This window comes from Anser cygnoides, chromosome 11 (assembly GCF_040182565.1).
Source record: "Anser cygnoides isolate HZ-2024a breed goose chromosome 11, Taihu_goose_T2T_genome, whole genome shotgun sequence".
NCBI classification, from domain to species: Eukaryota; Metazoa; Chordata; class Aves; order Anseriformes; family Anatidae; genus Anser; species Anser cygnoides.
Window position 1 is genome coordinate 12682857 of NC_089883.1, and position 25016 is coordinate 12707872.

The 25016-nt window shown below is 43.8% G+C and overlaps 1 protein-coding gene across 1 annotated transcript in view; it reads right to left on the bottom strand.

Annotated features, from left to right (window-relative positions):
* NPTN (neuroplastin) overlaps positions 1-25016 on the bottom strand; it is a 30222-nt gene that overhangs the window by 1797 nt on the left and 3409 nt on the right. The window contains exons 2-7 of the mRNA XM_013194092.3: positions 22979-23147; positions 19739-19833; positions 11099-11232; positions 9314-9587; positions 615-636; positions 60-133 (exon numbers count right to left, since the gene is read on the bottom strand). Coding sequence (XP_013049546.2) covers positions 73-133; positions 615-636; positions 9314-9587; positions 11099-11232; positions 19739-19833; positions 22979-23147 — 755 coding nt within the window. The 3' untranslated portion in view covers positions 60-72. The remainder of the gene's footprint in view (positions 1-59; positions 134-614; positions 637-9313; positions 9588-11098; positions 11233-19738; positions 19834-22978; positions 23148-25016) is intronic.

A 25016-nucleotide genomic window follows, 5' to 3' on the forward strand; every position in this document is an offset into this window, starting at 1 on the left:
GGGAGAAAAAGGAGGGCTTTAGTCTGACCGTTTCTGAGATGTGTGCAAGTCATACTTACATGATAAGCATTTTTAATTTGTGTTTCTCTGGCGTAAGTTTTTATCTTTATGATTGTTTGTAGAATTGGTTTTCCTGGGGAAAGAAATTAAAAAAAGCACTAAATTTCCAGTGTAGGAAAATTTTCTTTTTACATACCAAATTAAATAGGCTGAAGGAAGAATGACATGTTAACTCATTTGAAAAAATTTGTTTATCAAGCAAGGATCTGGCAGATTTCGATTTTCATTACTTCACTGCTATCAAACAACAAACCAAGCAGGTACCATTCCCAAGCATCAGTGGTCCAAGCCCCATTTGGGAGCAGGGGCTTTTTTGTGCCTCTTCCCCCAACAGACTTTTTAATCCCTTGGCCAAAAAAGCCAGAGATCAACTCAGAGGCTTCGAAGAGTGAGGATTTTGCCTGCTTTTACTTTGCCATATAACACAGGGTATGCTGATCTTTATTAGAGCTTTCATGTCACAGCTAGTAATGGCACGCATAACATAGCACTGCAAACTCCCGTAAGCCCCCAAAGTAACCTCAGCAATATTTTTTTTCTTAAGGTGCACTTACATTGGCCCAGCTGGTTCATCATCTGCAGCAAGAATTCAGGTGCAATCCAGGGAAGACAAGAGAAGGAAAGAAAAGAGAGTCAGTCTTTGTACCGACGCCAGCCCAACTACAAACAGCAAACCGATCTATCTACAGCATTAAAGGCCATTCCACTTGGTAGTGCAAAGATTCATGGAGTTATTTTCTGGATTCAAGTTTTAATGGCAGGTATGTTGCTTCAATGGTTTTAGTTAACACTTTGAATGCTTGTCATGAAGAACTGCAACTGTAGCGGACAGATTGTTGCAATATGGTCAGATTCATCTTGTCCCCAAGTTCCAGTGGTTCAATCTTATAAAAATAGATGAGAAGACAAACCAACATTTCAGTTGTAAAATCCTGCTGTTTGTTTTCTTGGATTGATTTTTAAGCCATCCTTCAACTGTGGGTGGGTAGTTATTGGTATATACACAACAGGGTGTATATGCCATATGCTCATCTTCTGCCACGGACTACACAGCCTTTTCATTTCTCATTTTTCTCAAGATCTAATTATAGGAGACCAGGTTAGGAGGAGATTGAAGGTTCAATACTTGATTCAAGTACCCAGGTGTAGACCTGGGATAGCAGCAGGCTTTGTGCATGCATCCAATAGAGCACAGGACTCAAAGCACCAGGAAAAATTCCAGTGTCGCAACACCTCCAGACACAACAGACTTCAACTACAGAAGACTGACAGCATTGTTTTGCCCTTGTCTCCTGGCGAGAGGCCAGGGAAAACATTCTCTTTTAAGAATTGGAAAAAAATTGCCAACGAGTAGTGTTTCATACGGGCTCTTTCATGGCCAATTGAATACTTTTTGAATTTAAAAAAGGCCTTATTTTTCCCCCGAGCTGCAGTACGGAAGATGGAAGTGCATTTAAGCAGCAGTACAAAAACCAATCCAGAAAGTTACGTTAATGCTCCCGTAGAAGTATTTTGGGGGACCAATTCATGACCTGCTGTTTTGAGCACTCCACAGTTGCTGCTCCCCCTCGTGCGGGAGGGATTTTTCACTGAAGCCTTCAAGAAACTCTCAGCAGGATTCCACAAGGGGGCTTGGTGCACATGAAGCAGTTATGGAAATTACAGTCTGAACAGTGTGGGCATCCGCATGAGCACACGCTAGGAGTAATGTCTGTCAAACGTGACATTACTCCACCTGTACCTTCAAGGCAACGGAGAGGCAAAGCCACCGCTAGCACAGACAGTGACCGGAACAAAAAAATATTTCAAAAAAATAAAGAACTAACCACAAACCGAGAGCTTTACAGCCAAAAATAACATACTAGCGACACACCAGTGTCCACAGAAGTCCATTACCAGCAACAGTACACTATCGGACAAGATACAGAGAGAACTAGGACTAGTAAGGACAACCAGACATCAATGTGCTGTTGTATATACAGTGGAGATATACAGAGACACATCAGGTACTGAAACACAAAGCACAGTAGAGTAAATCTAGAGCCTCCCTCCACGATAATCTTTTGACTCACAAAAGATTGCAAAGCAGGCTAGGCTACGTACTCTGCGCACTCAGTGGGAAGAGCCTGGGACAGACAGCAAGCCCTGCGCCCCCCCAGCCCCAGCCAGTAGCACTACCGACGCCGTTCGGCGTTACCACTCGGTTATCTCAGCTTTCTACAAGCATCAGACAGCTTTGAGAGTTTGTTCTGCTGAACTTCAGAAATAGCAAACTGCACCATTAAGATACAAGCTCTCTCTCGCTACCGAATAACCATTGTTCCTCCTCAGTTAAAATATTCAGATGTGTATTTCAGACAGGGAGTTTCGTGTGTTTAAAAAAAAAAAAAAGCTTCACATTTATAAAGGCTGCCAGCAAAAGTTTCCCTGCCAAAGATCCAACAAAAATGCCTATTAGGATACTTGTGATTATGCATAAGGCCTAAGACCAGTGGATCACCACCACTCGCCCCTTCCCCTTCTATAACCTAAACGGTGACAAAACGTGACCAAGGAAAATTTCTCTATGCGTTACTACCCCAGTCAGACTTTTCTCTGCTGAAAAAGCATCCCCAGTACAGTACAGACAAAGACCAAAACCTGAGCGAAATCAGGGGGCAACAGAACAACAGAAAAAATAAGTACAAAATTAGATTAAATAAAGATTAAAAACAGCAAACTGAAATCCAAATTAGTCGTGAACGTGAATGAAGAAGTTTTAAGAAAAAGTGTTAACATTATGACTTGTGCATTGTATAGACTGAAGCGGAGATTAAACAAACTCCAAAGCATGCAGATCTCTCACTTACCACCGTTTTTTAAGGGTATGATGCAATTGAAGGGGGGAAAAAAAAGAAGTCATAGTAACCGACAAATATCAATATAACTTAAAACCTTTATGCCAGAAGACCTGCTCTAGTAACTGATTTCTATCGCAACTGTATTTAAAATGCATGGCCATAGAGAACCAGCCTCTGAGTATGCTGCTTCATTCCATTCCGCACCTGCAGGGCTCCTGAAACGCTGCCAGGTGAAGCTGTAATTTCATAATTGACCGACCTAACCCCCTCATTTTCCAGGGGCTGGCTTTTTAATTCGGAGGGGGCCTGCAGACTCCAACAGATCGTTGTTTATATAATGCACGGTTAAGGTAGGTATAGTGATTATCTGCTTAGCATTGCCCTGAAATTGCAGATTTCTGAACTGGAAGTTTAGAATCGCTCCTCTCTTTAGTGCATTGCGCACCAAGCATGATCTTCTTAGGCAAAATTTCTGGACGTTAAAACTCTGCGGGGATGACAAATACGTTTGCTGTGGCTTCAACTTGCATTAAGTGTCTGGGAACAGAACTCAGGCTACAGCAGGCTGAAAAAGGGGCTACATTTTGTGGAGGGCTCCCCTTTTACAGTGCTGCTTACTCTGTCAGATAGCAAAACTCAGGCCTGCTTTGCACACCTGTAGTGAACAGAAGCATCATTACAGCACACACCCAAGCAGAACACCCATGTGCAAGTTCTGCCCAAATGCTTAAAAGGAAAAGCCAACATCTGTGGCTGCTCCGGTCTGGCATTACAGTGCGACCACCATGGCTTGCGAAGCAGTCTGTTACCACTGCTGCAGACTGCTGGGGACTTCTGACATTTACACTAGCTTCAGTGCTTTCCGGGAAGAGAAAATTCAGCAGTGGTTTGAAAACTTCTGAGAAGGACATTAGTATTATTCAGATGTGTTTGCCCAAGTTAAAAAAAAACACCTCAATAAATTCTTCGGTGAACTCATGAAAGGTGCAGGAGGCTCCCCAGCAAGCATCCTATGCTTTCTCCCTCGTGGCTGTTTGCAGGGACATGGGCATTATGACCCACGCTGGCAACTCAGGTTGCACAACGATTTGGAGGCGGCATTTACTAGCACAGCACACAGGGTTTGCAGTAACGCTCTTCTGTTTCGCTTCATTAATAACAGAGGGGGGGAGCGGTGAGTGGAGACACTCACCTTGCTCCACAAAACCCACCGGTAAGGACAAAGCAGTTGCTCTGAAATGGAATGAAGGCATAAGGCAATGACGACTCTCTGGCCAAGATTACTTACATCAGACTCAAGGAGTTCTGACCCTATAATAGCATCTAACAAATTAGTACAAAGGCCCACAGAAGCCAGGCTATTCCATTACCGCTACGATACAACGATGCTTGCGTTTAGGTATAGTTTATAGCTACACAATCTCACAGCGTGCCTGTCTGACAGTTTTCTCCCCATTGTGAATTTTAAGCGTGGGAGAGAAAGGTGCGGGTAATAGGAAAAAACAAAAATTAACTTGTTACAAGGTAAACCTTTTAAGTGAAAACATTTTGTTCTTTAAATTACTTACAGTAATAGCAGGAACAGGGAAGTCAAGAAAAAAAATGAGTATTAGAAAGAATGTGGGGATATGGATGGAGCTGCTGCACAGCCGGAGCAGAAATACATTTATGGAGAGGCTTTGTATTAAGCTGACAAATGAGAGGGGAAGAATGAAAAAGCACGTATCATAACCCAGTCACCTCATGGCTTTGAGCTAAGGAGTATGTACAGGATGGATTTTAAAGTAAAAACTGTTTACATTCCTAAGAGGGAATGTAGCCAAGGAGTTTTTACTTTCTACTTACCCTGGAACATACCCTTTAAAACAGCATCTGTGCTAATTTGATCCAACAACAACAGGAGAAAGCACTTTCTTTAGGAATCTTTGATAGTTTGATAGACTACATAAAGGTCAGAATGGCTGATCACTACGTCTATCAAAAATGAGCAGCTTAAGCTATACCACAGAGGAAGAAAAAGCTATTTGCTCCCTTTTACTGTCAAGGGAAGTCCAAGCAACTTGCGTTCTGAGCAAAATGCATCAGCAGTTCTCCGCTGGAACAGTTTCCGACCGTGCATGCAGTGAAGTGCCAGCAACCCTGGCCTCGACATGCCATGTTCATGCAGCTTTCATCACCAAAAGCCATGGGAAGCTGCACCTTATTCACCCACTCTGGTTTCATGACACCTAGCTGCTCTCTGGAAACAGAATGCGACTGTATCGCTTTACCACGTGTAAAGCAAGCCACAACTCATTTTGTGGTGCAGAAATTCAAGCGCGGCCTCCCCTCCCTTCCTCCTTTCCGCACATAATTTGAGAGCGAGGGGGCTTGCAGGCTGTTGGCGATACTTGCTGCAGCCCCCTCTCCTCCCAGCAGGACGAGAAAGCCCCTAATCTGCAGGCACGAGGAGCAAGATCCTGCCCCAGGCACCCACTAATGCCATCCCCACACCATCGCTGGTGGAAATGCAGATTGCACGGGTGCAAAAGTTCCTTCTCCTGCTATGCAGCAGCAGGACAAAATAAAAAATAAACATCTGAATTATGTGAAGGAGGAAATATCAGCAAAGGAGCTACCGAGCAGCCCTGTTCTGTGGCAGAAGAAGCAATTAAACCAAACACAAAAAGCAAGGTCCATGCAAAAAACTGCAGTCAGGAAATGCCAAAGTTAAAGGATTGTCCTCACTCCTCTGGCTGGCAGTGCTTCTAGCGGGCGGTAACATTTTGTGCAGCCAACAAACGCACTGGGAAAGTCTCTTTTGCAACACAGAGCCCTTTCCACCTGGCTCTGACACCTAAGTGGCCTCACTCCACGGTGTTACTGAACAGTAAGCCAAGAAGAACTGCTCCGAATTCAAGCAGGTATCTTTCACTACCCATCTGAGAGGAACGGTAGCTGCCACGCTACGACAGGTAATTTTAGCCTGTGGGACATGGAGATGAGAGAGGGAAAGGGAATTAATTCAATTGATTTTATTTTGGCTGGCCAGGTAGAGTTCCCAAGAGCTCTGGAAAGCATCCCAGACGTCTTCCAGGACAGAGATAATGTTTCTCTCCAGTCACATCCCCCACTAGCAAGTGGGGGGTCCCGTTCAGCATCAGCCATTCAAAGTCTTTGGGGGCACTACTTTGTACCAAAAAGGTACCTACCTCGAGCCAACCCATCAGAGGATTCTCGGGGAGAAAAAAGGCCAGCTGGATACAGGAGACATCCCCCTTCCTCCTCCTAAGGTGGGAAGCTCCAACGCCCCACGGGCCAGAGCTCGCACCCCAACATTTAGGCTGTTTATGGCAGCAGACACCTTATCAGCAGGAGTGGACAGCCTGCAAGAGGATGTGCCAAGCCGAACGATAACGATCCATTAGGCAGCGGTCCAAAGGAACACACAAAATGGCCATCCATCCTCAAACACGGCTGTCTTTTTTTTTTTGGCTGCTTCTGCAGATCAAAGGAGATTCAATGAGTCCAGAGTTACGCTGTTGCAATGGCGAGAGGGGTGATGGTGGGGAGCTATTAAAGAATCTCGGAGTAGGGACAAGTTTGGAGTAGTCCAAGGATAAAATGCACAACCCAGCAAGAAGGGGCAGCAGGGAGGTTACTCTGCTACCAGTTTTCGCCCCTGTAAGTGAGGAGGAGGCACTAACAGCGCAGCCTCGCACAAAGGCTGGCGTAACCACAACCCTTGTCCTGAAGGTTTAAGGCATCAAAACCAACAGTAAGAAAATTCAGGAGACTGGCCGACTCTAAAGAAACCACAGCAGATGCCAAATAATATTTATATTAAATAATACGATGCTTAGACTCACAGCTAATGAATGTTCTGATAGGCAACTGCTTAAGTTGCTGGCTCAACTGTGGGCTCGCTGGTGTTACCTGCCACAGCTCACTGCAGCACGGAGGCAGATGTACGATTTTGGAAACACTGAGTTTCAATTCCAGATAAACACACCACTGTGTTCAAACATTAACTTTGGCATTTCATAACAATGTATTTAAAATAACAATGGAATTAAGAATAACCTAAGTAAAACGCTCAAGTGTGGAAATCAGCAGCTTATCAAAGATTTCTCACATATGCATTTGTAAAATGCCCCGGCTTAGAGGGTGTTTCCCACCACAGTACCACAGAAAGCTCCAAATGCAGTTAAAGAAAGCGCTAGAGTCTCCAAGGAAATACAGGACTCAAGTCGGCCTTTTAGTTGAGATTTTATGCTGATTGCATCTCTTCATCTAGGCAAACCTAATACGTAAATATTGACTGCAATATTGAGTATTGGATTTTGTCCTCCAAGAAAATGGGCAGAGAAAACACGGTTCAGAGTTTCGTCACTCTCCAGGACTTGAGCTTAGCTGCCTTTAGAAGAATAGCGAACTGAGCAAGCAAAGTCAGTAACCTCAGTTACTTGGCTCATCATCTTGGACACCTACACCACAGATGAGGAGCCTGGAATTCCTCAGGCATCTGAAGAGCAGCCAGACCAGCCAGGAAAACTTCAGCCTTTGAAACAAGCCCGTAACAAACGCCGATGTGCATTTCACCTCTGGTGTGTGCTCAATTGTGCTAACACACTTGTCGCATTGCAATCTGGTCAAGTCCAAGCCAATTTCTACTGGATTAAATCCAGTTTATGCTGCTTGCAATAACTATTTCCATATCTGATTACAATTGCTGATACCTTGTTTCAGTCCTTGTGAAACTTCACCAAGAGAAAGCTTGGGAAATGCAGGGAACTACCAAGAGCCACCAAAAAAAAGAAAAGAGGTGAGATTCTCCCTGGCCAAAATGGTATAGCAATATGTGAGAAGTACGAGAAAACATTAAATTATTCTTCCAAATACATCTGAAGTTTTCTGGGCTGGTTGAGAGCCACTTACAGAACAAACTGCTGGCAGTAGAAACCCCTTCAGCAACCGTGAAGCTGTTAGTTGGCGGAAGTACATGCACAACACAGTATAAAGTTTGGTGGATACACACCTAGGAACGGTCCCAACGCATGCTCTGTAAGCAGTTAGTAATCGCTACCAAGGTGGTTAAGATCAAAAGCTAGTTTCCTCTAGGTATGCACTATTTAAGAAAGTTTCGATCTGCTGTGGAGGTGATCCAAGCCTCTGCCAAGCTACTAAAATTGATTACCTATTTCGTAAGATTTCTTCTTCCACTCGCTAAAACCCAGCTCGGGAGCAGTGAAGTTATTTTCGCCCCAGCTCGACAAGCAGACTGCTGTTTCAGCACCTACGTTTCCATCCCAAAGGCAAACATCTTGCTGTGCTGTTACCGAGTCCTTGTGCAACTCAACGGCGAGTCAGTGCTGCACAAGCTACAACACAGCTGCCTTTGGGAGGTACCTACTGTGCTCGCGGGCTCGTCCAACCCAGGAAAGCCCCCGTGATTCAGTGCTTCCCCGCACTGACTCAGCGTGTTGCCCTCCATGTACTCCCCAGCACTTGATCCATTATCTGGACACGTCATGCTCCTACAGCAGGCAAAATGGCATTACCAGCTGTTTCTCACAAGGATTCCTTGAATAAGTTTTCTTGACAAACACAGTAATAAGCAACTAGGTGTCACACGAGCGTCAGGTCTGTTTGTCAATGTTTTTCTTTCAAATACTCATTTTAGCTTCAAAATGCCCATTCCCCTATTTTTAAAAGAGGGAGATATGCAGAAGAAGTTCAAAGATAAAACAATTAAGCTGTTTGGTACACAACAAAGCTGTAACTAATCAGTGCTACCATCAAAGCTAATAGCCTAATCTTTAGAAAATGCAACTCAGTGGACAGGAGAGTTTCCAGAGCATTCCTTAAATACATTGCTAATTCAGTTACACACCAAAATAAGAGCCCTACCTCCCACCTCCCCTCCCACCCTCCCTGAAAGCGTGATATTTTTGAAGCATCTCTGTGGTCCCAATCCCTCTAAGTGCAATGCTTTCTTCCAAAACCTGCCCAGTGTCCAATCCGGGCGACATCAGGGATTGAAAGGTTTCCAGCTCTCCCCCTGTGCTGCCCTATGCTCTGTGGGCTGGCATGGAAGATTTCAGGACTACCACAGCAGGAAAAAGACGGGGGCACAAGGCCTACCTTGTGCGACAAAACACATTCCAAATATTGTAAAAATTGCTTTCCCATCCCACAGTCCAAGATCCTGGGGAAATGCAGTGTTAGGACTTCGCACAGCATTCGGACTCTCTCCGCTTACTGGGGTTTTTAGGATTTGGAGAGTGAACAGACGAGAAGGCAAAGAGCTCAGAGCTGAACGAGCTGCGCTGATGATCCTTCCTGCCACAAAGACCCCCTCTGTTCTCCTTCCATAAGTTTGCTTTGCCTTTTTATGTTTTCCTCCTCTTACAAGCGGCTTTGAGCACACTTACCGTCTGGGACTTCGTCCGGCCGCTTCCTTTTCTCATAAACAACTATGATGACAACGAGGATAACAATTTCTGCCAAGATCCCCAAAAAGGGCCAGAGGGGAGCCAAGTGGCTGCGGACACGGAGGATGGTTGTGACGGACATGGAGCCGATCTGGTTGGTTGCGTTGCACTGGTACTCGCCAGGATCCTCATTTATCTGTAGGTTTGTGATGCTGAGCTCAGTGTAGTTGTCTTTATTTGAAATAAAGAATCTGCCGGAAGAGTTGTTGATGTCCTGATGAAAGAAGAAAGGTGGAAGAGGAGAAGAGATAGAGCTTAATAAGTCCTGGCACTGAGGCTTTTCCTTTTCATTTCTATGTCATGGCAAGTAGAAGAGATTTGATGGATTCTCACAAAGCAGTTAGTTCTTTAACACAACAGAGCCCACTGCCAGTGTTCATTCTATATCCCTCCCTGAAGTGAATTGTTTCAAAACAAAAAAAAACAAACCATGTCAGCTTGACTGACAAGCTGTATTCTTCTCCTGCTGTAACAGTAGCAGCCATGAAATGCCAGCGGCTGTGATGTACGTGTATGCTGCAGTGTTCTCAGCCTCGTGCCTTACGAGAAACCATTACAATCCATTCCCCTCTATAAAACAAGATGAAACAGACTAACCTAACCAGACAAGAGAACTAGAGAGTGCTTGCCCAAGCAGGGGACAAAATGATTCCAATGTAGAGCAAAAAAAAGAAAAAGCAGTATAGGTTAAGATTATTCTACACTGCATTAGGTAGCATTGTCTAATTATTTAAGATACAGTGGACTTATTAACATTTTGCCTTTGTAACGTTTTTAAAGCAAACACCTACTGTTCTTAGACTGCCAAGTTTGTGAACTTCAGGAATATTTACAGAATCTGGAATTTAAGGCCCCATATTCTTTCCACATTTTGGAAAAAGATTTCCGGAATTACTTATTTTAAGAAACATAAAGGAGCAAAACTGACAGAACAAAATACAAAGGTTTGATCTTCCTGAGAGCTAATCTTGGATGAATTTATCAACTTCACCAGAAAGAAAGCCTGTGGAGAAGTCGACAGAGCAACACACAGGACTCTGATGACTCACAGCACTGGCTAAGCTGCCCATACATCACTGTCCCATGAAAAATTAAGCTCACCCTTAACAGTGAGCAAACAACCTACGCTATTACTTGCTGAATATTTGTTCTTCGTCTATCAATCAAGTTACTGCTTCTCTGGCAGATGTAAAAATAGGCAGGCTGAAGGATTTAGCAACTTTCAGCTTCTCTTCTGCTCTTCCAATTGCTGATCAAATTTTTAGCTCAACAGTTGGGTTGCCACATGGAAAAAATACGGGCACTTAAATGCTAATAGATATCACTGCCAAGTCCTCCTATTGAGTGAGCTCAACCAGTAAAACCAAAAAACAATTTAAGTAGTTTACAACTGAATGCGTTTTTAAAGTACATTTCATAACTTGTGTTTTGCAATTTGTAGCAGATACCCTCAACATTCCATCTTTCTGGACAACTCCTAACTTTGTCCAGCAGCAATGTAAAAAGCAACTGTTTGCTCAGCAACACAACAGGTGTGCAACAGTTTTGTATTTGCTGCTGCTGAAAAATGTCAGCTTTGCTCAGCCACATCTCAGACTTATGGAACCACATTTTGAGAAGTTACAAGGCACCCTAAAGAGCACATCCCTTGAGCTAAGGTGGTCATTTCCTGCCTTAGTGGGAGTTTTGGGATATTTATACGTTCCTAATACCCCAGTTTCTTACCTCAAATACTCCATTGACCTTCTTGCGCCACACCCATTCGGGATGTGGGTAGCCCACGGACTTGCAGTACATGAGTGCCTCCTGCCCCTCGTTTTTATTTTCACTTCGCTTGTGGCCAGTGATGTCAGGGATAGCTACAAAAGAAAACAGGAACTGTGTTTACAAGCTGCTCGGTGGAGAGGTAATTATTTTAAGCTTTGAGAATCTGCACGGCAAATAAGCGACAAGTTCCCTAGAAGCTATCACCTTTCCCACATTGAGCCCAACTTAAAAAAGGAAAACCGATTCCCACCTCTCTCTAACCAGCATCTCAGCTGAACATCTGCAAGCATATCGCTCAGGCTTGGGTCGCAAGGAAAACAGTGGAGCAAGGGAGAAATCTCAACATTGGACCAAAAACCTACAGAGCTGAGATGGCCCAGGTGCTCCTCAGGGCAGGAACAGGAGGAACATCACCTGCACCGCTCAGGAGGTCCCTGTGGCTCTGTGGGTACCTTCAGCTTTGAAGCAGAGCTGCCAGGGACCCTGGTTACAACCTGCCCATTGTGTCAGGGCTCCATGCTGATGCTGTTCTTAATGCAAAGCTCCAAAAGCTGCATCGAGCCATTATTCCTTGCAACGAGATTGTAGATTTGGTCTGCAAATGTACCGTGACCTGGAACACTTCACACTTGTTAACACCTTACAGCGACACTACAGCTGGTATATGTAATGCAGATAAAGTTAAAATCCCTCCAACAGAGAACTGCTTCGTCCAGCATGTATGCAAATATATTTTTAAGGGGGGCTGTAGGTAAATTGGGCAGCCCTGAGCAAAATACAGAATAAATATCAGCACCCTAAATAACAGCAGAGGGTTTTAATTCTGAATTGTCTATAAATAATGGCACTGCCGTTCCCTTTGTGTGTCACAGCAGCCTGTCGCAGCCTAATGCCTCACGAGAGATTACGCTGGATCAATGGACTGCCTGAGCTGAACCTTCACTTAAGCAGATGGCTTCGGTGCTGCAGTGACCACCTTTAAAGCCCATTCGCTTTCTAGCTTGCTAATTATGTCACACGTGGCCTGCTGTGTGATCGCTGGGTGCTGATCTGTTAATCCAGTCAAAGTCCAATCTGAGAGCTCCAGGAAAAGACCCCTAGGTGCTGCAATTTATCACAAGGGTCTACGCAAGGGAAGTTCCCTTTGCTGCTAGCAAAACCTACAGGCAGGAGCAGGGAGGTTTCCTGATGGCTCATCTACCACTGCAAGTCAGAAGATTGAGCAGAAATGAAATCTTGCTTAAGTCACAGCAAACTAACAAGTAAAATATCTCGTGCAACTGAGCAGCAGCACCTGAACCTGCTCTTCCCCCAAATTAAATCACAACTCTGGGAAAACGTTTGACAAGTTTATGTGCTAAAGGCATTGCCGTATCTCAAATGCAAGGGCATTTGAAATGGAAAAGTTATCCCATGCTTTAGCGCTGGAGGATTCTTTTAGGACAGCAATGCAGGTGATTGATAACACTGTTAGGGGCTGCATTAAACGAAGCTTCTGAACCATGAAAAGTCTTGGCTGTTCAAACAAGGTACGGCATTCCTCAGCATCCGTGTGTTCACCTGAAAAGACGCCATCAGGAGAGGCTGATGACCCCAGGCTTTTGTCAAAATGCCTCTGTAAATCCAAACAAATTTCAAAAATCTCACACCTGTTGGAAGTTGCTTACAGAAATCCAGTCTAAGTACAGGACCTCTGGTGGAGCTCCTAAAGAAGGTTATGCTATTTCAAAGTACTTTAATACGGTGAGCATGTCATCCTGTCCACTTCCCAATTTTAAAGCATTTTCTCAGCAAGGAGCTACTCTTCAGTAAAGAGAAAATCCCCTTCTCCCTTGCAGGATGATACAACACCGAAGGAAGTAATTGAGTATCCCCAGAGGCAAATAATGTCTTTGCTAACAATACTCAATATTCGTGACCAAAGCAGCATGAATGGATGAAGCTAGAGAAACGCTGTCTAGTTGCAAGATGATGCCAAACAGTTTTCAAGTCAAAGGTCTCCAAGCAGAAAATAAATCAGCTTCAGGGCTAGGTGTGCTGCATTACACCTTCAGGATACTAGCATCAGTAGGCACCTTCCAAAACGCCATCCACAGCCTCAAAGAGGAGCGTTATTTTTACTCCAAAAGATGGTAGTTCTTCATTAAGAAGCGAATTTCACTTTGTGATCCACTGAGAGCTGTCATCTCCTCCTTGCTAGGCGTGGGAGGCTCTGTCAGGCAGGGGCTTGGTGAGCCCAGTGACTTCCCTGGGGCTTCTGCTTCCTCGAGGACGATACGCAGAGCTCACCTCCAAGCCCCTGACAGCGAAAGGCCTGCAAGCACGGAGCATATGGGACAGACTTGGAGGCAAAGCGATGGTCCCAAAACTGGCACGTAAGGGCTGTCAAAAGCAATTGTGAAGCACTCCCCATTAGGGAAAGAAGAAATAGGATTCATCAGCTTACAGTGAAGCCCCACACAGCCTCCATCTGTCAGCACTGGGTTTTCACCAGCAGGAAGAGGCTGAAAGCAGAGCCTTGCGGGGACAGGGCGCAGCAAGTCTGTGCCGTGCAGCTGGCCCACTTTTTCTAGGAGAAAGAAAGGGGAAGCTTTCTAGGACATGGTGACTTCTGCTGCAGGGTGACCTAGCGTTCTCCTACAGCCAGGAGATAATTATATTGAAGAAGAGGACATCTTTGCCAGGTTATCCCAATGAGAGCATAAGTGACACAAGCACACTCTGCCTGTTCCTTGCTGGGCACAGTTATGCAGCAGCCATTTCCAGCTCTCTGAGGGCTGGGACTATTTTTGTACACAGTCTGAGGGGAGCATTACAGGGAATATTAATATTTCAGGGCATCTGATGCTAGCCAGTTTCAAGCTATGGCTCAGACATTTCCAGTACTTTTTCTATCAGAATGTTTGGCTAATTGCCTTCTGCTGTACAAGCTACATTTAAAATATCACCGCAGCTGACCTCAATCACAGATTTAGCAACAGAGCAACATTTTCCTGCGAAGCTTTTCTAGTCAAGGTTTTTCTTACACCATTCTACTCCAGTGCCAGTAACATATAAAGCACAGAATGAAGCAGGTTTTGTTCCTAAGGATTAAAATTTTACCTTGGCTTTTACACAGCAGTGCTCAGCAGAACCCACATCGCTGCTCAGACACAGCTCGCTGCGGAGATGTGGGCCCAACGCATTTTATCAGGTCCCACACCAGTGGAACCAAGCTAATGCTCCTGATAAAAGCAAGCAAGGACTTTTATTCTTACTCCATGAAGCAGGAAAAACCATACTGAAAATCTAAAGACCTGTTTGAAACAGCAGACAAAAGAGCAAAAAGAGGCAGGGCTAGTTTAAGTTAACTGATAATTAAAAGTATGTAACAAAATAAATACAGGTTTAGTCATTCTTAACACGAGTAATCTTATAAGCATCACTCTTTTGGTAGATTTAATATGCATCACAATAGAAAGGGGTTTTGTGCCAAAGCACACATTGTGCCTTCAAACTGCATGTACACAACAGGCACAAACTGCACTCGAGCAGCTTTCGGAACGGGTATGCTTCAGCACAGCCTTGGAAAGAGTGCTCTTTGGTTTCTCTGTTACAGGGCATGCAGTGCAATCCTCTTAATATAAAGGAGGGATTCAGTTCCTCATTTCCAAGTATTTTCAAGATATTTTACTAGCATTACTAAAATGGAGGGGAGGGCTAATACGCCTGTCAGTTCCAAAACAATGTCCCAGTTAACAGAACCTGTCAAGTTTTCCTATTAAGAGACAAAATTAAAGCAAGGTGCTTAGGTGCAAAGGCACCTAAAAATATTCTTGCATGTAAAAACTATTACGTCTTATGGGTGACCTAGTAGAAGGTCTCTGAAGTTTTATTCTTCTGCATTACAATTCTCATCCACATCTACCTTGATAGCCCGGGTGGAGAGCAAGGACACCAAAGGCACTGCAGAGATGGAGAACGTGACGTGCATTGCCCTTTCGGTGTTCAGGACCACTTTAAAATGCAGCTGTGCTGAGAGAATGCCGGATTCCTTAATTCACTTCTGGTACAGCATTGTGAAACGGCTGCAGAGGTTTCCTAAGACAGTCAGGAGTCAAAGAACCAAGCTCCTCCAAGGCTGCTGATATAGCCACCTGTTTTCCAGCACGCTGCTTGGGCTGGAGCCAGAGTGAAAGCAGAAGAGCCACGTTCTGGGTGCGGGTATCGCCTGTGAAACCAGAGCCTGTGGCTCAGCTGCAGTTAGGGGGTACAAGAAGCCTTTTACAGAACGGATAAATTGTACGCTATCACAGAGGCAGTGTTCTGAGCACTTGCTATTGGGAAATCAACTAATTGCGGGTGACTAAAGAGGAAGGTGCAGAAGAAATAAGGAATGAAGAGAGAAACCAGAAGACTCCCCTTGGAGTCACGATGCTAGAAAGGACGAGGAAACAAAAAGCTCTATCTGGTGCACAGAAAGGTGCATGACAAGAAAGGAGCCTGGGATGGGAAGGTGAGGCAGGGAGACCAGACGCCATCCATCAGTCACACTGTGTACATCATGAACTTTCCTGGGGCTTGTACAATTTCTGGGCACACAGAGGGAACTGGAAGCACGCTCTTCCCCAGCTGGTTCTCGCTGCTGCTGTTCTGCACCAGGTGATGGTTTGTACAAGACAAAAAGACAAACTTGTTTCAACCTCCTTCTCCCAAGATCTTGCTACCAGCAGAAAGATTGCAGAGAGAATTCTTCAGAGAGCTGCATCTCTTTCCTTTTGATCTTCAAGCTTGCAGAGCTCCAGCATCACACCACCACCACAAAAGCATGGTGGGCACTTCTGCTGCACAGAGACAGGGCAATTAGAAAGCCTACATCCAGAAAGGGAGCAAGACAGCACGCTGCATCTTGGCAGGATCGTCGTCACGGCCCCTGCTGATAATGAAAGCATTACTCAACACGAGCTCATTACCTGCAGAGCTTTCAGCCAGCAGGTTTAGGAAGCCAGGGGGGAGAAGACCCCTGCTTCATGGAGGAATCTTTCCAAAAATCAACACTGGCCAAAGGCTGTTGTTTCAGGCTTTCAGCAGCTCTCACACAATGCCCCAAACAGCTCTGAGATAATTTGAGCAAGAAAGATTCCATCAGATGCTTCACCCAAAAGCTGCCCATACGAGGGAAGCCAGACTTGGTCCATTCCTGGGAACTCCCAGTGGCTGACATTAAAATCCAGTATTTTAATTCAATTGCTTTTATACAATGCTGCCCCAGTAATTTCTTTTCCAAGAACAGCTGCTTTAAATATGCAAGCACATCTATCAGTTCTAACAGCAGTGCTCATGTTTCTGCATTTTTACCTTCCTACACAGCCCTTGTAGAGATTGGGGAAGAAAATAGGCAGCATTACATAAAAGGCAAATGGCACTGGTGTATCCTGGATTACATCTGCTGCAAGGCATTTGGTAGAGTTGTTCTCAAGTTGTCAGAAAGTCACTATTTTAGTCCCCAAGCACTTTTATATTCAGGGCCGTCTTTTCTCCATGCATCAGCAGTTAAAAAACTGCAATGCAATTACAATCAGCAATTAAATGAATACATTTGTGTACCACTGCTCGTCCACAAGTACTCTGATGGGCCACATATGCAGGTAAGCGTTAAATTGCAGCTTCTGCGTGGCCAAACAAGATTCATGCATCACTGATGCATTACACATGCCTCGATTAACGAGGTAACATCTCCACGCATCAAGCTGTACCAAAATCAGTTTGATTTGAGCACTAGAACTGCTTTAGCAGCATGTGTAGAATATTTACACCAACCTGCAAGAATCACAAAGAATGCCTTCCTTTGCAAAATGGAAAAAAATAACCACTGCATATTCTATGCAACTGGTGTGGATAGTATTCAGAGACATTTACACCCCAGAAAATATATGTGATACCGTATAAGTTTAGCAGTATGGCTCTTCCAGGAGCAGTAACTTAAACACGCACTCTGATCAGAATGAATTTATGTATAGCGGTAGGACTGCAGGGAGACTGTACACAAAGTTCACTTGTGCTTTAAGTGCAGCCCCAATTTATTGCTACACAAATCTCTCTGCAACAGGGGTTGGACAGGAAAGCACATTTTCAGTTTAAAAGTATCCACGTATTCCAGTTTCCAATATGCTTTGCAGAAGGCTTGGGAAGGTACCGCCACTTCAGACAACACTCCTCTGTGCACGCAGACCTCAATGCTGCTCTGTCGAGCAGGAATTCAGTCAGCCACTCCTGCGATGCTGCAAGGAGGAGCCAGAGTACAGGGTTACCCAGTCCTTGCATTACGGCTGCAGAGCAAGCTGCAGGTGCGATGCCTCCAGGAGCAGCGTTCATTAACTTTCAAGTGATGATTGCTCATCTGTATCTATACATAAATTATCTGTGCAAAGTGGCTGGTAGGATGAATTATTATTCTCCCTCTGCCCTTTCTGCCAATAGTTCAATCAGATATATTGGCGTTTCTTCCTGCAGCTTGAAATCCTCCCTCCCCGTGCAAAGCTCCCTGCCAAGCTCGCCCGGTGCCCCCGCCTGCCACTGGGCAGCAGAGACGCCTTAAGCCAAATGTCTCTAAAAGGTCTTTTGACAGATTATACAAAGCTGGAAAAGGTCTTATTCAATCCATTATCAGACCTATATTTCCTGTCTCTGGAAGCAATTTGTCACCCCTGAAAGCAGCCTAGAGAAGACAGAAAGGACTAAGATCTTAATTAAGATATTGAAAGATTCAGCAATTACAGCGTAAGAGCAGAATGCAAAAATTTCCCCAGAACCAAGAAAAAAACACAACTGTAAGTTGAACACCCAGAAGACAACCTCACCAGAAGTACAACTGGAGTTTGGATTCCAGTTGATTTAAGCACAGCAGTAATTATTTTTAGAGCTGCCATCAGATTTCCAATCAATAGCAGCCCACTTCAGGTGCTGCACGCCGCTTCGCTAGGCCAACAGGAGCTTGGGGTGCTTCCACGTGAGCACGTATTTTACATTTCCTTTTTCTTAGCAGACGTAGCTTCTGCACCAGAGCTGGTTAAATGCTGGATATGTCTCAAAATATTATTATATGCATGATCATTAAAAAAAACACTCTTAAAATCAAGATGGGAAATCAGCAAGCTTTTCTTGGTGCATCACTGGATCGTGAAGGGAAATATTGACTTATGAATAAGCAAAGAAGGTGTTTGTATGGATCAAAAGATTCTTTGCTCATGAGGAAAGATGACGTTCAGAATAATTTGTCATTTCTCACAGGCTCCTGAACTACTCTCACTTGCTTTGGATTCAGGAACCTGACCATGCAGCATTCAACGAGGCACCAGAAATCTTCAGGAAAAAGGTTTCAGCTTCTGCTGCAGATCTGTGGTGCCCAATTTAAACAGCAGTGATCACAATATAGATGAGGACAGGCTGCATCACCAGTGCAGGGATGCTAAGAAATAGAGAAGCACCCTCCTTCCCACTCACTGCTGTTCCTACAGCAGCAGAGGAAGCTCTGTCTAAGTTGGGGATGTGATGAAGATGGTAAGTAATGCTCATTTAGATTCTGAACTAATTTACAGTACACCATAAAACAAGCATATTAGTACAATCCCAGACACACATAGGCTGGCTGCAAGAATTTTTAATCAAGTTTTTGCTTGACCTCATCTGTCTTTGACTAACAAGGCTGCCATAATGCATCATACCGTAGAGCACTAGGGGAAAACTACTGCATAGCAGTGACCACATCCTCATGCTGGCCAGTCATTTCCATGGTTATTCAACAAACAAATTGAACAGCCATTTAATACTGGATAGAACACCAGTATCTCTATGCTACCTGTCTTTTTTACGTCTGAAACATTGAACAAAAGAGCATCAACTACAGTAAAGCTCTGGGCAAAGAGCACATTTGCTGCAGCACAAGATTTTTTCAGGATACTTTCACATTCTGCAGATTCTAGCCACAATTTTCTGACATCTTTATGACCCTAGGAGTATCAATATGCACAAGACAAGGAAAAAAAAACATGCATGAAAGCAAAAAAACCCCAATCTGGTCCAGGGCACCTGTCCAAACTGGCACCCAGGCTTTCCCAGCAGTTGGACTAGTCTCTGCAGACAAAAAGCTACAAGTACATCAGTTCCAAGCTGTCACATGTGAGATGCTGGCTCTTCACTTTTCCCCATTCAGAAACAGGAATTCAAAATACATTCAATACATTCAGAAGGCCTCATTTACTGTTAGACTGAAACGGGGAGGGAGCCCCAGTTGTCTTAAACATATTCTGCAGCAATCTTTTTATTCTGCTTGGGCAGGCGTGCTCATCATAGCAGTGCAGACAAATATGCTAGAAAGGTGTTTTAGTGCCCTCCGTGAGGACCACAACTCCAATATTCACATTCCCATATCTGTGAGATCTTACCCTGGGGATTTTCTGTAAGACTTCCTCTGAAATTATAACTAAACATTGGATAACAGGCTTGATTTCATGAGGAAAGGCCTCCTGAGTTTGCCTTCTTGCACCAACACCGAGTGAGATAGCAGAGGCAGTGAAAACACTTGACTTCTAGGGAGAGGAAACAAAACAAAAAGAGTACCTCTCACTTCTATAGTGGCGTTGGCTACGGGAGAGTTTGAAAACACAAACACGCACAAGTATTCCCCTGACTCTTCTGCTCTGGGCTTCAAAATCCTGCAGACAGGGAGAGAACAGATGAGCCATGTTAGGTATTGTGTTAGCATTCAAAAACGAGCAGGCTAGGAGGTTTTTTTACTTTAATCTTTTAACAAATAATAGCTGTGAAATTCAGTTAATTCAAGGGGTTGTACAGATGCATCTACTTGAAATAAATGTTGTTTGCCCAGAAAAAGGGTAAGCTCTAGTCAGTACCAACTGAGCTGGAGAAGCTGCATTTAGTTTAAGAGCAAAGAAGCCCCGTCACAACTGTTAATTATGCACTCCAGCTTATATGGAAAATTAGGCAGCTAATAAATCACCTCTCTCTCTCAATGGGACATGATATGTACTACCTACATTGAAAAAATCGTTGCACACCCAACTGGGAAGTGATAAATTAGAGACGCAATCATGGCTAAATGCTGTCATCTCAAACTGTTTTCTTTTGTAACAGCAGATATGAGACTGCTCCATTAATAGCGTTCCCTGAGTCAGATGAGACATGGAAAATCTGCAAAAACTGGTCAGCTCACGAAGCAAGGCACCACGTAGGAATCTGCTGCCATTTAGGAAATTAGGAAAGACTAACTCAATAAGAGCTAGCAGAGGGAAAAACAGATGCAAGCCGACCAGAAGAAAACTGGAGCTGCAACAAACGCAAAGGAAAAAAAAATCCAGAAGAATTTACTTTGGAGATGGTGCTAACTTCAAGTCCACCAGCTTTTGCTGTCCTTTGAAAAGCTTTGGGAAACAAATTACTTAAAAGCTCTAGGTGTATGTTCTTCATATAGGTACCTACAAAAGACATCTTAGAGTAGGGAAACATGCTATGATGTGCAACAGTTTACATCTCCACACAGCATAAACAAAATATTGTTCAGTATTCCCCATTGCTCCCCTATACTGAAAGGCATTTTAGTGTTGTTTTTTTTTTAAAATTTATTTTTAAGCACATTAAGTGGATAGCACACAGATGAACAGGAACCCTACAGAAGAGCATTGTAATAAAAGAATTTAATTGCACATGGAAACTGCTTAGACACGTGGAAAAAGCCGCTCACTTTGACAGTGCACTTGGACCCAAGCCTTTGCTCTGTTTGCAGGGCTTACTTTCCAATCACTGGTGAAAGTCTAAACTTAGTTATGAAGTTACTGTCTTTCTGAAACATGGGTGTTATCGTTAGATCTGAGTTAAAATTAAAGATTATCTAAATGACAAAGAACAATCATTGACCATTACCAAACATCAAAGCTGTACCTGGCTTTTAAACCACAGCCAGGCAGAGCAGGAGCACGTTAACTCCGAACACGAGTGCCCGCTGACAAAGGGTGGAAACGTGCACTCCTCGCCCAGCTGCAGGGCACAAACCCCACCCAGGTATTTCCATTACTAAGCTGTTGTAAAACTCCAGATATTTCCATTACTGAGGTGTTGTAAAACTGAGTAAGCATGGGGGAAGGCACAGACTACCTGTCTTTCTGTGATTCTCTTACGGGCCTTAATATTTCAGCAAGCATACTCTGGCTGCTTTTTTTTTTTTTTTTAATTAACACTTAAGAAGTGGAAGAAAAAAAAAGACTTTTTCAGTTCTACAGACTTCTTTTTGAAGTGTGAAAGTATGGCAGCCTCTAGTAGTTGTATTGCCATAAATCAATAAAACAAGTGTAAACTGATAGAGCTTCAGAGCTGTAAAGACAGACAAGACCTTAGCCAACAACTTCTCTCTGTCCCCTGGTTTTAGGAGAAGCCCAGCTTTTCATGGCCAGAACTGTTACTGAACTCTGAATCAACTGATGAAGAACATGGAAAGAAGTCACCACCTTTCTCCTCCAAACTATGAATGCAGATGAGGGGACAGGTTTCTTCCATGGGTGAACAAGCCCTTTGCTAAGGCAGTGAAAACCTTAAGTATTTCTTAATCCTGTGCCAGCAAGCAACACCAGTGCGGTAACGATCCTGCAGAATTCTGGTGGAGACAGAAAAGCCAGGTGTGTACAGGCAGGTTTCCCTCCTTTAGGGCAGAGACAAGGCACAGTAAACCAGATGTGCTCTAATTTAACAGGCATAGACATAGACACCTAGACATAAGCACCTTTTTCTAGCAAAACAGCTAAGTAAGGGGGGGGGCAGAATTGGTCTCACATCTCCAAAGAGTAAGATGCCAGCACACAGGTGCTTAAAATATTCTTCAAGTGCTTTTCATTCTAGCTTAAGACTGAACAGAAGGCTCTATTTGCTATCCATGCTACCTCCTAAGAGAAGGAAATGAAATGGGGGAAAAAAAGCAAGGAAGCCACACATGCAATAAATCTCTGGTGGCATTACTGAGCACATTCTGTATGCTCTCATCAGCTCCATGGCTAAAAAGCCCCATTGCAGGAATACTGAAAGCCCCAAAGGATTTATGCTTGATGCAAACGACAGACACGAAAGAAGTGGCTGCACACGTTCTGCTCTCCTCCACACCCTTAGATGAGAAGCAGAGACAAAGTCAGAGCATGCACATGTAGAACAGATTAAGGCTGAAAATGCGGATGTACTGACACATAAGAAGCACAAGTGATACAGCTGTACTGGTTTAACGAAGACCTGGTACCATTCCATAGTACTGCTCAAACAACTCTCAGAGAGCAGTCTTTTATCTCCTAGGGCCAGAAAGTGATTAACACAGCCAACTGCAGCAGTGCTTTATGTGCTGTGTTTCCCTGCATGATAAAAATGCACAGCTGCAAATTCATCCTTATGTAGACATAAACAGGATAGAGATAGAGCAGAATATACTCAGAGGGGGAAAAAATGAAAGCTAGACATGGTGTCTGCACCTATGCCACACATCACACATAGTCCATAGAAAAACTAAAGGAGTTTAGAGTGAAATTATGGGCAACTTGACAAAGAGAAGTTCACAGAGTGTTTTTGTTGATGCTATATTTTTGTGATAGCTGTAGACAATCTCCCCAAGTTGTTCCTCTAACTGTTTCACAGGCATACTTTTCGTAAAGCCTCTAATGTGGATCAATTCCCACAATTTGTCTGACCACGGTGATGCTGAGCCAGGGACCCTGGAGTCCCAGCAGCTCACTAAGTACTGCAGCTGCAGGTTTGCTAATTCTGCCATTCTCCAGTGTAAGGTGGAGATTTTTCCCTGAAGAGACTTACTTGTATTCTGTAGTGTTTGAAGGTTTTCTAGTGCCAGGAATCTCTTCTCCATTCTTCACCCAGTAGCTGGCAGAAAGGGGGCTGGGACTCGTGGTAAGGTTGCACTGCAATGTGATGGCCTGGCCATACAGCTGGATGGTTACATCCTCGCTGGCATTGATCCTTGGCTCTGGAAAAAAAGGGACACATTAAATAGCAACGAGTCTTCACTGGCAAATGTGCCACACTAGTCTAAAATGCAAAGGGCAACAGGGAAGGGGAAAAAGAGACTACACAAGGAATGTCACTGCACTAATTCGGGAGACATCAAGAAAGTCACAATAGAACAACTGACTACTAGCGAAGGCAACACCTTACAGATCAGCTCCCCTGTGTGGGAAAAAGAGAATTAATTACTTTAGATTTTTATGTTTAACATTGCTACAGATGTCAGTGCAACATGGCTAATCATTTCTACACGTGGCTGAACATAAAATGAATAATAAAATAGATAAATGTTTGTCCTGAGACTATACATAAGGAATCAGCTATTCCTTCGGAAGCAACTTCTGTCTGGCTATTACTTGTTCCCTCTACCTACTCTGAGGTTTGAAACAAACCCATTTTCTGTGCAGAATAGCCCTCAAAGTCAGTCTTCTGAATAATGTTTCTGGACTTAACCCTGCAAAGAGACTAATGTCTACCTAAGATATCCTGTCTTCACCTGGCCATTTTTCCTGGCAAGACAGGAGCATTGCTCTGCTAGCACAAAACCCTACAAAGCAAGTGGGCAAAGTTACATTTGACACAACTTAAGAGAGGTGCAGTGCAATTTCACCAGTACCTGGAATTAGAGCAAACCCTGCTGTGAATAAGGCACAAGTCTGATGAAGGATGGCTGAAAGCTGTCCTTAATGCTTAAAATTAAAAAAAAATAGGAATGTACACAGTGTTAAAATGAGTCAGGTTTCTAAAGTAACCTGAACCGTGAACATTTATGAAGGGAAACAAAAAAATGTGAGCCTCATGACCTAAACAGACCAAAGGAGTTGGATACTTTGCTGGCTGTGCTAGGACTGAAAGCGGGCTGTTTCTCATGGCAGTCTTACCTGGCACCGTCACACTGACATGATTTAGGGGAAAGCATTTCCAAAGCGATCAGCCTCATATTAGGGCACTGCCCTTTTTTCTTCAAATTGAGCAATTACTCCCTAACAAATAAGGGGGGTGACTTTTTTTTTAGAACAGCTGGAGACAGGTTTCCTACTAAACCTGGCAAAAAACCTTTTCAGTTGAAGGTCTCAGGGATCATAGCTGGTTTTCGGTATTCTGTTAAGAACAAGACTTAACAGAGGATGACAGATCTTATAGGAAAATTAAGAATTCTTGCCATTAGACTTCTGAAATGACCTTAATTTCACATTGAGTACAGTTAGAGCTGGTGCTAGAGGCCACTGCTCTGGCAGTAAATGTGTGTCCTCTGACTTTGATTTATTTATTTCCTTACTTTAAAGGGAAAAAATGAATTCCAAAGCTGCAGCTCTCGCCTCTGCTCGTTTCAGCAGCCACACTGCTCCAGTGCCAACCTCTCTGAACACAGGAGGCCCCTCCTCTGCATTTGGGTCAGCAGCAAAGTGCAAGAGGGTGAGGAAATTGGTCAGGAATGAACGGGTCGGTGATTTTTGCAAGTCAGCAAAGGATTTTTAATCCTGTAAGGTTTTTTTATGCCTTGTCATAATGTTATTTGGAATGCAAATTTAGTCATATGCATGCAGTCTTCTGGATATTCATCTGCAAAGCACTTGGAAAACAAATTAAACAGAACGAGAAGTGGAAAATACAGTACTGTCAAAAACGCTGCATTTTTCATCGCATAAAACATTCATTTCTCCAATACTACAGTACTTAGATTATTGCCCAGAGAGGCAGGGAGGTAGAATATCTACCTACTAATAACTTGACACAGCCCTTTGGGGCTGCTGTGTATCCTTTTCTCCTTTCCTCAGCAGGCAGGCTAAAGAACTTCTTTTCACAGCTATTTAAAATGAGGACTATCATT